At 42.1% G+C, this 16,941-nt stretch overlaps 1 protein-coding gene across 1 annotated transcript in view; it reads left to right on the forward strand.

Annotated features, from left to right (window-relative positions):
• Positions 1–16,941, forward strand: part of RPGR (retinitis pigmentosa GTPase regulator) — a 54,314-nt gene that overhangs the window by 19,183 nt on the left and 18,190 nt on the right. The window contains 6 exon segments of the mRNA XM_047715696.1: positions 1,090–1,214; positions 2,246–2,431; positions 3,398–3,569; positions 8,867–8,964; positions 9,351–9,416; positions 11,744–12,703. Of these exon segments, the coding sequence (XP_047571652.1) occupies positions 1,090–1,214; positions 2,246–2,431; positions 3,398–3,569; positions 8,867–8,964; positions 9,351–9,416; positions 11,744–12,703 (1,607 nt within the window).

Here is a 16,941-nt window from a genome sequence, read left to right on the forward strand (position 1 = left end):
TCATGATCTCAGGGTCCTGGGATCGAGTCCCACGTCGGGCTCTCTGCTCAGCAGGGAGCCTGCTTCCTTCTCTCTCTCTGCCTGCCTCTCTGCCTACTTGTGATTTCTCTCTGTCAGATAAATAAATAAAATCTTTAAAAAAAAAATAAATAAAAGCCTTCCCTAATCCCCAGACCAGAAGGAAACTCCCCCTCTTCGGCAACCATCCTGGCCCCCTTTCCTTCCTTCTGCTTCCATGGCACTTTCTGCCAATTGAGAGAGTGGGTGTGAAGGAAGGCCTGAGAAGAGTACTGAAGGTTTGGAATAGTTGCTTTGGCAGTGGGCAGAGGGGTGAACTGGAGAGCAGCAGGAAGACCCCTTACATTATTGTGGACCGTAGAGGCCTTGCCATTGCTATGGGGGCTAGTCACTGGGGTCGATTTACGGCACTTCCCTCAGCAGCTTCCATAGCCCCAGAGCTGAACTGATGAAAGAGACAGTTGGATTGATCTAAGCCACTAGTTTTCCACCAGTGGCCATCTTGTTGCCCCGGGATGCACAACAGTGGAGACGTTTTTGATTGTCCCAACTGCAGAGGCAGGGCGTTTTATGGACATTTAGTAGGTAGGAGCCAAGGATGCTGCTGAACATCCTGCAGGGCACAGAACAGACCCACACAACCGAGAATTACCTGGCACTAAATGTCCAGGGTGCCAAGGTTGAGAGACCTCAGTGTTTTTCCACTAGATTGTATCGGGACATAGGGGATCAGACTCCAAAAATCTCCTTCCCCCGGAGAAGATGGTGTGTATCTAGAGATAGCTCATGCTGGGTTGCTGCTGTTCCACACAGTCCTCACACGACTGGGCTTCAAATTCACAAACCACCAATGGCTTAGTGATTTATTCTCAGAGTATCTATTGCCTAGTGTTATGTGCGGGACCACAGAGACCATAGAGAGTGTGGAAATATCAATGGATCAGAATAAACTTGGTGCAGCATTTGAGGGGGAAATTATAATTGCAACATAAGAAATAAGTAAATATATTTATTTACAAATAGGTCCATACAAGTAAGTCTTTATAATTCTCTCTTTTTTTTGCATTTTAGATTTAGGTCTCATTTATACTTTTGGGGATGGTCGACATGGAAAATTAGGACTTGGACTGGAGAATTTTACCAATCAGTTCATTCCCACTTTGTGCTCCAATTTTTTGAGATTTATAGTTCAATTGGTAAGGACATCACATTTCCCCGTTTACATTGTCATATTCCTATATTTGAGTCTTAGAGTATTTCATAGAAAATAGGTACTTTTATGTCTGTGTGAATGAATATCATGGCTATATCTAATGAGTATACTCATTTCCTAAAAGCCAAATGTCAGACATCATGCCACTCAGAAAATCTGTCCCTTTCCTAATTCTCCTTTGAACATTGTCCTTTTCACCCTAATCTTGACTCTCCTGCTTTGCTCCCCTGTGTCTCTTGAGAACCAGAACTGTGCCATGCCTGAAAGCTTGTTGTCTCCTCCAGCAGCCAGCAGAGTATCTGACAATCACCTATAAATATTTGTTGAATTAGATATTACTGAGGTTTATTTAAAATAGTAATAATAATTTCACAATGTTATGAAGGAAAGGTTCAGAGTATGCGTTCTTATAGCCACTGTGAAGAACACTATAAGGTTGCTTTAAAAAAATCTGTGTATTACAAATACTACACAATGGTTTTTTAGGCATTTTATTGAAAATCAGTTATTTCTCAAAATTCTTTGAATGCTGGTTTAATTTTCATGTTCCACCATCATGCATGGTTACATTTTGCTCTAAGGACTTTAAAGCATTGAACTTCAAAAGTGTTCATGTAAAGAAAAAGGTTTAGAGATAAAATTATCCCAAGAGGTTGATTTCCTCTTGGATCACTTTTTTTCCAAGTAGAACTTCTCTGGGTGATTTTTTTCAAGGTGTTCATGTTACTCTCAGATTAAAATAGCATTTTCTCAAGTTTGTGAGGAGAAACAGAATTGGAAGGAAAATGGTGTGTAAACTTGTTCTAATTTTCAATTGTAGTGTTTAAAGAAGACACGTGTGTGTGTGTGTGTGTGTGTGTGTGTGTGTATGTGTGTATGTATTTGGGAGGAGGGGAGATGGCTGACTACCTAGGAAGTTTACCACTAAGTAAATGTTTTGTAGCTGAAAACTTAAAAACCCATTTGTGTTTGAAACCAATGTTGATTAATCAAATCTGTGGTTTTATGCTACAGGTGGCTTGTGGTGGATGCCACACACTTGTTTTTGCCACTCCGCGACCCGGCGGGACAGAAGAATTGGAGTTAGAAGAAATCAACGATTCTTACTTTCCTGCAGCGCCTTCTCTGCTCCTCAGCGATCTGAGCTCAGGCAGTGTACTGCATAGAACTCTACCAGCACGTGTGCGGCGAAGAGAGAGGGTATAGGCTTGTGGCCAGTTCTATATCATGGCACTGCAAACAGAATGGGAAAAAATTCATTTTCTTTTTAAACCAAAAAGGGTCTTTTAAGATAGATTTACTAAATAAAATGGTTAGAGTTGGAGGCCTACAAACTTAAAGCAGATTCAGAGTTAAGCTGTTCAACACACAAGTGAGAAAATTCAAATAATCATGGATAACCTTGACTTAATAGAGAGTGGATACAAAGCAAAGATACAAAGCATCCTTTTAGAGGCCTATCTTCATACTTCAGGTTGAATGCTGAATTATTTTCTCAACTCTATATGGAGTGACTTCTACTTTGCTTTTTATCTTCTAGTTACACCTCGTGAGCCGTGGAAGGGTATACACTATAAACAATGAAATGTAGGAAACAGAAATAAGGACTGCAGTTCAAGATAGGGAATGTTCTTTCTTGCTTAAATTTAGAGGTTCTCATTCTGCTTTAAAATTATTGTTTCAGTGGCACTTGTATTTAAAAACCAAGAAGAAAATGCCAAATAATATTTAAAGGAGACATTCCTTTTTTAAAAAGTTACTTTAAGTTCCAAAACATATTCCCTTGGAAGTAAAAAGGTTAAGTTTGGCTTTTGGTTATGGAAAAGTATATATGGAAAGACTGAGAAATAGCAGTATTTTGTAGTTATTGTTTTTTAGGTCTTATGACTAGTTTTTTGTTTCCTAAGGAAAGCAGAGAGAATATACATACACTTTTACCCATCGTGTGAAAAACGGGCTTCTAAATTAACAATTTAGAGCAACTTAGATACAGAGATGACAGAGCAAAACATTTTTGCGTCCTTGGTGATAATTTAAAGATGAATGTGGGACAGTGGGCAACTTTGAAGTCTCTCTCTTAAATATTTTTAGCAGCGGGGGGGTAGTTGCTGTCAATACTAAACATATAATATCATGTAACAGTTTATTTAACCTGTTTATTTTAAGGAGAGATCGCCTGATGCTTTTCAAATGACACGAACACTACCTCCAATTGAAGGAACTTCTGTGCCACCTGTTAGCTTTTCCCCCACCCCAGTTCCTTTCTATATGTCTGCAGGTAATTGGCCAGGGAAAATGATACTTGAAAAGGAGGACCCCGTGCAACCAGCGGAACCAGGTAACCGCTGATACCCTGTCTGCTCCCAGGAAAAGGGTCCCTTTTATTCCTATTAGTGTCATATTTATGTTAGGATGTTCTTGCAAATTAAATTGTTTTCTTCCTAGTTGGAGGCTGACATCTCTCATTCGAGTTCCAGTCCAGATTACTCTTATAAATACAAAGCATCACTAGTGACCCTAAAAACCCCATAACAATAGCAGCATATTTTTATAGAGCAATGCATAGCATATGTAATACCTTCTCTTACCTTATCTCCTTTAAACCCAAAGCAACTCCGTGAAATCCGTGGGAGTTCTAAACTCTTCATTTTGGTAGATGAGAGAAGCAAGGCTTGAAAAGACTGAGTGACTTGGCCAAGGTCACTCAGCTTATAAATGAAGAGAGTCAGATTTGAATGTGGATCTTCTGGACCTATGTGAAGTCTTGCATTTAGGCAGTATACCGTAGGGGTCAAGAACATGGGATATGGGGGCACCTGGGTGGCTCAGTTGGTTAAGCTTCTAACTCTTGATTTCAGTTCAGGTCATGATCTTGGGGTTGTGGGATTGAGCTCTGCCCAGCATGGAGCCCTCTTAAGATTTTCTCCCTCTCCCTCTGCTTCTAACCCTCCCCTGCCCCCACCTGTATGCATGCGTGTGCACACGCGCTCTCTCTCTCTCAAGAAAAAGAAGACAAAAAAGAAAAAAAGAGCATGGGGCATGGAGTTAAATAGAGCTAGGGTCAGATGCCATCCCTGACATTTATTAACTATGTGAATGACTTTGGGAAAGTTACTTAATTCCTCTAACCCTTAGTTTTCCTGTCTTTAAAGTGGGTATAATAATACTCCTCTAGAGTGATTGAGGTTAAATGAGATAAGGTATATAAAATACTTAGCATTGAGCCTAGCGCTTCTAGGAAGCTCTTTATAGTTGGTTATTATTAACACTTCTACCTCACTGCCTTATAGATACACATTATATTTTAAATTGTAATCCCAGCTCTTCAGTTATTATACATCTCTTGTAAAGAATTTTGTTTACAGGCATTTTTGTATCTTAAGAGTGTGTATGTGTTACTGCAGAGCACATGCTTGAATAGAAGGGACGGGACAAGGAGCCAGGGTCAAGAGATTAGAATAAACAGTAGGTTTGGAATTAAGATTATCTGGGCACCTGGGATTAAGAACCATGGCACAGATAAATTTTAGTATCTTTGGGATCAAAAGTTGAGGTAGTAAAAGCAAGAATTGTGCACCGTGGGAATAGAATATTATCTACAACTAGAACCTTGATCATGAGCCAGTTTCTTACTGTATTTTTTCCAAACGTTTATTTTATTTATTTTGAGAGAGAGAAAGAGAGAGAGAGAGAGAGCGTGTGAGTGTGGGGAGGGGTAGGGGGAGAGGATCTCAAATATGATCCATGCTGATCCCAGGACCCTGAGGTCATGACCTGAGCCAAAACCAAGAGTCAGAGGCTTAACCGACGGAGCCGCCCAGGCGCCCCTGATAATGAGCCAGTTCCTTGCATCTCACAGAGAACTTTTTTATGCTTTGCTTTGAGGTAAGTGTCACTGACACCTTTCAGGCCTGTACATGGAAAAAGTGGAGTTTGGCAACAGTGTGTACAAGGAAAAGAGAAGTTTGTGGTTTGGAGGAAGGTGTTTCCCACTTCAAGAGATCTGAATATGAACATATACAGAGTTTTATAGCTAGAGCCAAAGGAAAAGCTATTCCTTATCTTTTTGTGACTGTTTGCTGAAACTGTCTTAAAAGTATTCTGCAAGTTATATCTAACATATAACAGGACCTCTTCTAAATTACATGCAGACTTCAGTGTTTATCGTGGAGGGAGGAAGGTCAGGGAAGACTTTGCTGAGAAGGTGACATTTAAACTAAAACATAAAGGATAAGAAAGCCACATGAAGAGAGAGGTTATGTGCATTCTAGGCAAAGAAAATAATAGAGGCAAAGCTTTGGAGGCAGTTTATAAGAAAAGGAAAGAAGACTGTTGGAGCTAGAGAGTGCAGGAAAAGGCTAGACAAGATGTTGGAGAAAAGAGTGAAAAAAGTATTCATGATTTTATAGGCCGTGAGAAGCCTGTTTGAGTGTTTTTCTTAAGTGCAATAGAAAGTCATTAAAGGTTTTTAATCAGTGGAGTGATGTGCTCCAGTCCAGTTTACATTTTAAGATGCTCACTTTTGCCTCTGTGTGGATTGTAGGGAGGAAAGACTAAAGGTAGGAAGCATACTTAAGAGCCCATTGCAAGAGAGGATGGTGTGTGGTCCAGGTTGCTGTGAAGATGGAGAGAAGGGGGCAGATTGGAAGTGCATTTGAGACCTAGAACTAGCTGAATTTACACATGGAGGTGAAGGAAAGGGAAGAATCCAGAATGATTCCTAGGCAAGAGCATGGTTGACAAGCTTGAGGGAAAAAAAATCAAGCTTGAGATACCTGCAAAACATTGAAGCAGAAATATGGAGGAGGCAGTTGAAGATGCCAGCCTAAAGTTCAGAAGAAGAGAGGTCTGAACCAGGGAGATACATTCAGAACCCGACAACACAGAATTGGTATTTACAATCTGTGGGACTTGGTGAAAGCACCTGTTAGATAGCAGAGTAGCAAGAGAAGAGAGCCCAGGGTTTGACCCGAAGAACATCTAACATTTTGAGGGCAGGGGAGGAAGAGCTGGCGGCAAAGAAACTTTCCTCAGCCCCACCAGCTAGAAGGGTAAGAGGAAGGGAACCAGGAGAGAGTTGGGTCGTGAATTCCAAGTACTGGTCAGAGGTCAAGGAGAGAGCTCAAAGAAGCATCCCATGGATTTGGCTTTGTGGAGAGTGTCCTTGATCTTGACAAGAGTAGCTTCAGGGGAAGATAAGAGCAGAAGCCAGAGGGCAAAGAGTTGAGGCATGAATGTAGAAAATTCCTTTGCCAATTTTGGTCACTAAGAGGAGAAGGGAAAAGGGCTGGCAGCTGGAGGGAAATGCAGGGTCAATGGGAAATAGTAGAGCATTTTTGTATGCTAATGGATGTGAGCCAGTAGTCCCAGACAGACCGATAGCACGAGAAAGAGAAAGAGAGAGAATGAACATGAACATCACAGTGGTGCTGGCATACAGAGCAGTCTTTGGTAAGAGGAAAGACACATCCTATATTTCAACAGGAAAATGGAAGTAAGTGTGTACATTTGTTGGGGGGAAGATAAGGCAGATCAGGTCTGATGACTTCTGTTTTCTTAGTCAAGTATAAGGCAAGGCCGTGAGCTTCAGTGATCTACTATCGATTTTTCCAAACCTCCATTCTCTGCCCTCTTCAGTCTATCCCATTTAGAACTTTCTACATTAATCTTCCTCAGGCACAGTTTTAGTTCTCCTTTGCTCCAGTGGCTTCTGATATCCATAATATTTGTGAAAATAAATGTGAGTTTCCCCATGTAACTACCACCTGCTTTTTTTTAAAAAAAGATTTTATTTATTTATTTGACAGAGATCACAGGCAGAGAGGCAGGTAGAGAGAGAGGAGGAAGCAGGCTGCCTGCTGAGCAGAGAGCCCAATGCGGGGCTCGATCCCAGGACCCCGAGATCATGACCTGAGCCGAAGGCAGTGGCTTAACCCACTGAGCCACCCAGGCGCCCCCTACCACCTGCTTTTGTAGCTCCATCTCTCAGTAATCTTTTTCTTATAACCTTAATGCAGGTCACAGGTCTGTAAAGTGAGCCATGTCCAGCCGGCCACTTGTTTTTATAAACAAAGTTTTATTGGAACCCCGTCACACGATTCCTTTATGTAGTGCCTCTGGCTGCTTTTACATGACAGCGGCAGAGTTTGAGTCATTAGGACGGAGACTATGCGGCCCCAAAGCCTGAAATATTTACTAGATGGCCTCTTATAGGGAAAGTTTCCCAACTCTTAATTTTGATCAAACAGAGCTCTTCACAGACTTGGTAGAAAAGGCTGTAAAGTCAAGACAAACCAGAGACCGGCACTTGGCACTTCATTTATTCCTTTATGAAGTGTGGGGACACTCTGCTTACCTCTCTTGTTGTCATGGAGGTCATGTGACATGTGTGAAAGCATATATTCCCAGCACATGGCCAACCTTTAGTACAAGCCATTGCTGCTGCTTCTGTTAGCACGGGGCTTCGCTTCCTTCTCTGTCCACCTCCACCTCCCAGAATTCTACTCACTCTTCCCCTCACCTCTTTAGTGAAACATTTCCTGATTCCCAACATTTGGATGTGATTTCTCATGCCAGTGTATCCTCTATTTTATATTCCCTTTAGATGATAAGCTCATTCAGAGTGAGCCGTGAATTAAGTTGATTATCTTGCACATAGTGCCGCACACGAAATAAGCACAAATGAATCATTTGCTCCTTTGCACTGAATGAATTTACAACGGCAAGATCAGTGGGGACTGGCGTTTTTAGCAAGGACTTTGTTTAGGAGCTCCTCTCAAATATGTGGGTGCTAAACAGGGTTGTAGTAATTGAGAAAAATGTAAGATCAAGGAGAGCTCGTTAAGTTTTAGTTACCTGCTCGATGACATAATAACCTTGTCGTTTTCCATGAACATTTCTAGGTGCTTGTACTAGTTATCTGATTTTTCATGTAACAAGTTGCCTTAAAACTCATCTCACAGAGTTTGTGAGGGTCAAGAATTGAGGAGCAGCCTAGCTGAGGGGTTCTGGCTCAGGGCGTTTCATGCAGGTGCAGTCATGCTGTCAGATGGGGCTGGAGTCACCCGGAGGCTCCACTGGGGCTGTAGGATGCTCTTCCGTGCTGCCCCGCATGGCCATTGGCAGGAGGTTTACTTCCTCAGCGCGTGGGCTTCTCCCTAGGAATGCTCCTAGCATGGCTTGCCCCCAGAGAAAGTGATGCAAGACAGACAGACATACAAACTGTGGTAACATCACAATTATGGCTGCTTTGTTTTGTTGGCTATATAGAGCTACCTGGTAAAATGTGGAAAGGAATGACATAAGGGGCCCCATCTCAGGTGGATGTGGGTCACCAGGGCCCTTTTTGGAGACTCACTGTTACAGTGCTTGATACCTGGGTAGTAGTTCTCCCAAAGGTTTGCCTGTTCATATGAACGAAGCAGTTCCTATTTCACCAGCACTGGTCTTTAAACTTTCAGAAAGAGACTTTAAAACCTCTTATCACTGTGAATGAATTCTGTTCAGTTCCCTTAACATGAGGTTAAAGGACGTCAGTAAAATTATGCCTGCACTTTCTATTAGAGAATAACTTATTGTCCATTTGTCTTTCAATTTTCCATTGAAAGCTGGTTTTCTCTTTTCCCTTTTAATCAGATTATTTTCGTGATAAAATGGCCAAAGGGAAAGAGGCAGACAATTCTTCAGCCGGAGATTCAGAAAGCCTTGGAGAAACTACTGATGTCTTAAATATGGTATTGGTTTACTTATTTATCAATATAGATATGTTTGGATTTTAGTTCATGTATTCATATTTGTGTGTTGAATACATGTGCTGTTCCTTGCATTAAAAAGGGTTTGCTTCCATTTTGTTATTTTTGTATGCTATATGTTTATTATTTTATTGAAGTATAGATGACATACAGTATAATTAATTATGATCTTCGTATCATTAGTATGCAGTTGAGTGTAGATTATATTACTGTCTGATATATCTATATTTATATTACTGTTATATAATCTATATCACTGTTATATAATCTATATCTATATTACTGTTACTGTTATATAAGAATATGTAAATATAATCTTATATATACTCTTTATTCTTTTTAGAACATATATTTTTTATTTCTTGCAGACACATATGATGAGCCTGAATTCCAATGAGAAGTCGTTAAAATTATCACCAATTCAGAAACAAAAGGTATAATATAGAGGGTTCTTTTCACTGTGGTGGGTAAGAACCGTTTATATTTTTTTCTTGAAAGCTTTCTGAAAAGAATACGTGAAAGATAAGTATTCGTTTACTTTAGATTTTGAAAGAGGAATACATTGTAGATGGCCTCAACTTGGGTTTGTTCTGTTGGTATGTATTTCAGATATATGGCAGGATTTCATTGCTGAAATTTGCTTTTTGTTGTCACTAACAAGTCGTAGTAGCCACATTTTCTTATCATCAAGGCAAAGGATTATTATGGCAGTTCATAAGCGTTGGAAGAAGCTACTAGCGTTTATCAGAATGGTTCTCAGACTTGGGTTGAGCATGACTTTGGTTGAATTACCGTGTTGTTCTCAAAGATGATATTAACATCTTTTTGAGCTCTAAAATTTGGTGGTTTTAGTGAAAATATTTGATAATTGCTTTTCCAGTGTACAGAATAGGCTTTACTCTATCATGGAATTGATAGCATAAAAACAAAATTAAACATTTGGAAATTAATCAGAAACTATGCATGGGTGATAAAGAGAGGTTTTTAATGAATAACAAATGAGTAGCAGGAGAAAGGAATAGTTGTTGCTTTTCACAACCCTGGAGAGACAAAGGCCTGACCTGAAATCCTTTGCTTCTCCCGGCTTTAAGGACCAGTGGGGTGAAAGAAAGGAGGGGTTTGAGGATGAGAAAAGTAAATTGGAGAAATAGAAACTGAAGGAAGAAGGCTTATAGACAATATTTAATTTATATTTCCAGTGCCTTTGTCACATTATTAAACTAAAATTCCTCAAAGTCAAAGTCACTGAAATGCAAGAGAATCTTGCTGACTTTTAAAAATTTGTGCCAGTCTTTGTTAAGTCTTATCTCTGTTTTACCGAGAGGCAGAGGCGTGGTGAGTAACAGCATTCATTTTGAATATGGGAGAACTATTGTCCTAACCCGGTGTGGAAGCTCAGCGAAGGTTGGCTGACTTTATTGACTGACTGCACTTCCAAGCAGACATCTGTTCCTGTCTCTCCTTCCTCTTCTCTTAGACTCAGGGCTCTGCCTCTTCTGTGCTATTTGATTATGCTAGGGAAGTAAAGGCACATACATTTAGAAATCATTTCTGGCAACTGGGCCTCTGCCTCTCTTTAGGGCTCTTGAAAGAATTGTGACTTTTTAAAAAGTAGGACCTAGAACAAGCAGAAGGAAAGCACTTCCTTTTAAGCTGATATTTTATGCTTGACATAGTCCTTTTAAGTAGAGGCTCAACCAGACCTATTTTAGTGAATTAAAAAAATAATTTACTGTAGTATTTCCATATATTAATGTTTAACTTGTGCTGTTTTAATTTTGGGGGGGCAAAAAATGACTTCTTCCTGGGCCTAGCGCTCATGACAATTTATAACACTTGATTTATTGAGATTTCACTCTCCAGAGACCCAAATTTATCAAATATTTCAGTTCATTAGCTTACAGAATTTAGGTCAGTGGTTTGATTTTTGCCTTATTTTGTCCAGCAGGAAATGAATTTCATATTCGTAATGTATCATTCAAATCGCAGTCTTTAATTTTGTAGCTTTTATAAAAATCTTGCATTTTACTGCAGATACTTTTCCACATAGTGGTTAGTTTCATGTATGTAAGTTATTATAATTAAAGAATACAATAGATAAAAGGAAGGGGGTCAAAAATTTGAAAACTCAAAGATTTGTTTTGAAAAGAAACGTATTTTTTAGTATACTGATTAAAAGTTTTGTAGTTTTCATTTCAGATTTTCCTTCTAGGCATAAGCTATTCATTTTTTCCAATATTAAACAATTTCATATTTTCATTAATTTTCTTTAATTCTGTGAATTTCACGGAATTCAAAGACCAATCAAAGTCTAACAATTAAAATAACAGGGAAGGTAGGAAAAAAGGAAACCGAACCTGATTTCATACAAGAGAAGTGTACATTTTTTTTTTTTACCGGTATTTTGCACAATCTGTCTAGAAATATATTCTCTTTAAGACTCGATTCCAGTTAAGGGGTGGAGAAGACATCCTGACGTGAGTTGACCTGTGTGGGTGGAGGCAACATGAGGGTAGGTGGTGAGTGCGTGCAAGTGAGATGCTGACCTGTGTGCCACGGCGGAGTTCCAGGTGCCGCAGACTCAGAGTGGTGGCGGTTCTCGCCAACAAGAGGCCAGTCTGAGCAAAATGTCTGGGAAAACTGGACATTTTTATTCTGCTAGCGAAACTTAGAGTAATGCAAAATTTGGGCAGTGTTTTGTAGTAGATAAGTCCCCTTTGTCAACTAACAGTAGTATGACGATTACTTCAAAAATTTACAGAAACAAGAAACAATTGAGAAACTGAAGCAGCATACAGCTCACTCTGAAAACGATGATAGTAAAGGATTTGCAAGTGAAGAGAGGTCCAAAACAGTGAATGAGGGAAGAGTCTATAAACAACTTTTGGCAAAAGGAATGTACGTGATGCAAGCAGCTATGACTACGGAAGCATTTTCAGATGAGGACATAGGTAGTGACTCAGGCCAGCCTGGGCCTCGAGCTGACACCCGTGCAGAGGGTGTGCAAAGAGGGCTGTTCAGACGTGAGAGTAAGCATGGTCTTTATCCACCTGACAGGAAGGCCATAGCAAAGGCAAGTGATGCAGGCCAGTGGCAGAAGGATCCAGATGCAGAAGAAATAGTCTCTGAGAAGGAAACTGAGCTGGCCGAAATGGCAGGTCTGAAGGCTAGGAGACAAATCGAAGAGAATTTAAGACATATTAATATGTTCTTTGACAACTTACCAAATAGAGACATAAATATTGATGATGAAGACAGTAAAGATTTTATTGAGGACGGTAAGAGGAACAAGCGAGATATGATTTTTGACAGCGAAAGAGACTCTCTAGACGAGCCAGACAGTTACTTGGAAGGCGAAAGTGCAAGTCAGCAAGGCACCACTGACGGCTTCGAGCAGCCCGAGTCAGTAGAATTTAGTAGTGGAGAGAAAGAGGATGACGAAGTGGAAATGGACCCAAACTTGTGGTATAGCAGAAAATTTATTGAACAAGGACATGAGGAGGAGACTGAACACAAACTGTCCAAATTCCTGGCAAAATTCGATTTTAAATGTGACCACTTGTCAGAGATCCCTGAAGAGCAGGAAGGAGCAGAGGATTCAGAAGGAAGTGGAGTAGAGGAGCCAGAGGTAGAGGCAAGTGAGGAAAATGTGAAAGTGCCCGCACGAAAGCAGGAGGAAGAGATAGAGATCCTGTCAGACGACCTGACAGACAGAGCGGAGGTGAGTGAAGGCAAGGGAAAGGCAGGAGGTGGAGGTGAGGGAGTCCAGCAGGAGGGAAGTTCAGGAGTGGATCAGAGGCAGAGTGAGGAGGGTGGGGAGGGGGAAGACAAGGGAGGAGGAGAGATGGAGGGCTTGGGTAAGGGAGAGAAAGACCCAGAAGAGGAGGAGGCCCAGGAGCAAAGGGAGGGGGAACGAGGCCATCAGGAAGGAAGAAACAAAAGGATGGAGGAAGAGGAAGGGGAGGAGCACAGAGATGAGAAGGAAGGGGAGGGAGAGGGAGGAGGGGAAGAAGACGAGGAAGCGGAAGAGGAGGAAGAAGGCAAGGAAGAGGGAGAAAGGAAAGAGGCGGAAGGACAAGGAGAGGGGGAAGAAGGAGAGGAGGAGGGAGAGGGGGAAGTGGAGGAAGGAGAGGAAGAAGAAGAGGGTGCAGGAGAGGAAGGAGAGGGGGAAATGGAGGAGGAAGGTGAGGGAGAAGCAGAGAAAGGGGAGGAGGAAGCAGAAGAGGAAGGAGAGGGGGAAGGGGAGGAAGGAGAGGGGGAAGTGGAGGAGGGAGGAAAGGGGGAAGGGACAAAAAGAGAAGGTGAGGGGGGGGAGGAGGGAGAGAGAGAAGCAGAGAAAGGAGAGGGGGAAGGAGAGGGAGAAGGGAAGAAAAGAAAAGGTGAAGGGGAGGAGGAGGAAGAGGGAGAAGCAGAGAAAGGAGAGAAGGAAGCAGAGGAGGAAGGAGAGGGGGAAGGGAAAGAAGGAGGAAGTGAAGGAGAAGGAGAAGAAGAAGCAGGGGAGGAGGAAGAAGAGGGGGAAGCGGGAGAGAAGGAAGAAGAAGGGGAAGTGGGGGAGGAGGAAGAAGAGGGGGGAGCAGGGGAGGAGGAAGAAGAGGGGGGAGCAGGGGAGGAGGAAGAAGAGGGGGGAGCAGGGGAGGAGGAAGAAGAGGGGGGAGCAGGGGAGGAGGTAGAAGAGGGGGGAGCAGGGGAGGAGGAAGAAGAGGGGGGAGCAGAGGAGGAGGAAGAAGAGGGAGCAGGGGAGGAAGAAGAAGAGGGGGGAGCAGGGGAGGAGGAAGAGGGAGAAGCAGGGGAGGAGGAAGAAGAGGGGGGAGCAAGAGAGGAGGAAGAGGGAGAAGCAGGGGAGGAGGAGGAAGAGGGGAAAGCAGGGGAGGAGGAAGAAGAGGGGGGAGCAGGGGAGGAAGAAGACGAGGGGGGAGCAGGGGAAGAAGAAGAAGAGGGGGGAGCCGGGGAGGTGGAAGAGGGGAAAGCAGGGGAGGAAGAAGAAGAGGGGGGAGCAGAGGAAGAAGAAGAAGAGGGGGGAGCAGGGGAAGAAGAAGAAGAGGGGGGAGCAGGGGAAGAAGAAGAGGGGGGAGCAGGGGAGGAAGAAGAGGAGGGGGGAGCAGGGGAGGAGGAAGAAGAGGGGGGAGCAGGGGAGGAGGAAGAGGAGGAAGGAGGGGAGGAGGAGGAAGAAGAGGGGGAAGTGGGGGAGGAGGAGGAAGAAGAGGGGGAAGGAGGGGAGGAGGAGGAAGAAGAGGGGGAAGCAGGGGAGGAGGAAGAAGAGGGGGAAGCAAGGGAGGAGGAAGAAGAGGAGGAAGGAGGGGAGGAGGAGGAAGAAGAGGGGGAAGCAGGAGAGGAAGGAGAGGGGGAGGGAGAAGAGGAGGTAGGGGAGGAAGAGGAGGAATGGGAAGGAGAGGGGGAAGAAGAGGAAGAAGAGGAGGAGAAGAAAGAAGGGGAGGGGGACCAGGAAGGAGAGGAGGAAGGGGAGGGGGAAGAAACAGAGTGGGGAATGAGGGAGAGGGAAGAGGAGGATACCGAGGAAGAAGAGGGGAAATACGAGGAGACAGGAGATGCAGAGAGTGGAAAGCAGGGAAGGCTGGGGGAAGGAGAAGAGTCCAACAAAGCAAGCAAAGTCAGAGGATCTGTGAGATACGGCAAAGATAAGGCGCACCCCCCAAAGTTTCCCAGTAACACAGAGGGGGAAGGGAAAAAACACGAGGTTCAGAGGTTCAAAATGCCAGTGCGGTCAAAACAACTTTTAGAAAATGGGCCACCGGGTTCCAAAAAATTCTGGAATAATGTATTACCACATTATTTAGAATTGAAGTAACAAACTTGAAGTTTGAAAGTTTGTTAAACTTTTTAGATTTTTAAAAATTTAAATTTTAAATTTAACAACCTTTAAATTTAAAACTGTTGGCCAGCCAACAGTTTGAGCATCTTACACGTAATAGGCATTTAATACGTTTTATTAAATTGCTTTTTTGTCATGGTTACTGTATCTGTAGTACAGTAACGACTGATAAAGACGACACAAAGCACTGGCAAATTTGGCTTCTCTTTAGTATTTGGTTATATTTTCCCCCCAAATTATAAATCTGTCACTAGGAAATATGAAAAGGTCATAGCAGATAATTAACATAATATATTCCCCAGTAAAGACAGATTTAGGAAATAGGAGTATAGTATAAGAATGTTGCATTTATGCATATAAACTGGTCCCTTTAAAGATGGCACAGATCCTAAAGGGCTAGAAAAGCATTTCTTAGGAATTCTTTTTGATCTCTGATTACAATTTGCCTACTATATAGAATAGTTTTATAAGGTGGATAGTATTGTAAAGCTGAAGTGAAGAATTCACATTTTTTTTAAAAGTGCTTCTTTTTTTAGAACCTTTTATGTGCCCTTTTTGCAACAATCTACAAGTGTCAGCTAGATTCAGAGCTTAGATCTTAATGTGATGTCTTTTAGTTCCTGTCTGGGCCAATGGCAGTGTATCCCATGAAATAGAGGTGAACCTGAACATATATTCAGGAAGCATGTAAAACTTCTAAGTGCTTATTGGCCAGACAGAGCGCCTCACTTTTTTTTTTTTTTTAAGATTTTACCCATTTATTTGACAGAGAGAGATCACAAATAGGCAGAGAGGCAGGCAGAGAGAGGGGAGGAGGAGAAGCAGGCTCCCTGCCAAGCAGAGAGCCCGATGCGGGGCTCAATCCCAGGACCCTGAGATCACGACCGAGCCACCCAGGCGCCCCCCCCCCTTTTTTTAATGTGCAAATACTATTTATACAAGTATTTCATTTTTGGTAGTTTACTTACAGTGACTTTTAGATATAGCTGCATAGTACCCTCAGAAGGTACTTAAAATTGTTATGTAAACTTAAAACGAATTCTTATGGCTACAAGTGTAAAATGAGGTATAAAATGAGGTGGATTAGATGATGGAACTATGTCCCTCCTAAACCCAATTCCTTCGTTCTAACGGGCTGATGTACTCCCATTGTGTTTGTCATTTGCACAAAAGCTGTTTAAGGAAGAAAAATTGCACTTTAAAATTAAAGGAGTTTTCTATAAATTATATATTGTTCTTTCCTCTTAAAAACTTAACAAAGCACTCTAATGTCTCTTGTCTTCTGTCATTCTGTATTTCTAAACTATAACTTCTGAGCTTTAACTGTACTATTGGAATCCTCATTCCCAGTGTCTATTACGTACCCTCAATGTGTCCTTTGACTACCCTGTAATTCTGTTTGTTGCTTCTCAGAATGATTCAAGTAAAATAAAATGTAAATGTATACCGTCAGTAGTTGTTTGTGGAAAGAGAAACTAACATTAGGTATTGAATTTTAGACATGCTAGATTTCTATTCGCGTATATTCCATCTAACCTTGCAATTTTCAGTATTTATCATACAGCTAGATCGTCTGATTGTTCTTTATTCATAGCTCCCTTTTCAACTGATTTCCTGCCCCAGTCCCTTCCATATCTTGAGCAGGAGGGATTTCTTACACTTTGAGCAAGGAGGATCTCAGTGGCAAACTTCCTGTGAATTTTGTGTTGCCGGATCCTTTGCACATTTGATTCTCTGTGAGAAAGAATATGGGGGGGAGGAGACTAGAATACAAAGAGAAGAAACTCTTAGGAGCAACTGTAGATTTTGTTTTAGCTGCAGGGATCTCTGGTCATTCCCCCTAACTAACCAAACACACTAATTTGGCATTGCAGGGTTCTACCAAATTCTGCCACATTCAGTGAGTGTCAGTGGAATGGAATTGGTACTTTGATCTAGTGTGTACAGCTCTGTGTTGTTAATGCTGGGGCCCAACATGGTTATTTAAAAAGCTGACTTAAAATGATTAACTGAGATGAGTGACAGAATTAAGTTCATAAAGGAGAAGCCTTCAGGGAGAAAAGAAACTCTTACCCTCAGGTTACTAATGTCAGAGGGGAGACCTCAACTAGCCAGCAGTACTGAAATGG

This window comes from Lutra lutra, chromosome X (genome assembly GCF_902655055.1).
Source record: "Lutra lutra chromosome X, mLutLut1.2, whole genome shotgun sequence".
NCBI lineage: Eukaryota > Metazoa > Chordata > Mammalia > Carnivora > Mustelidae > Lutra > Lutra lutra.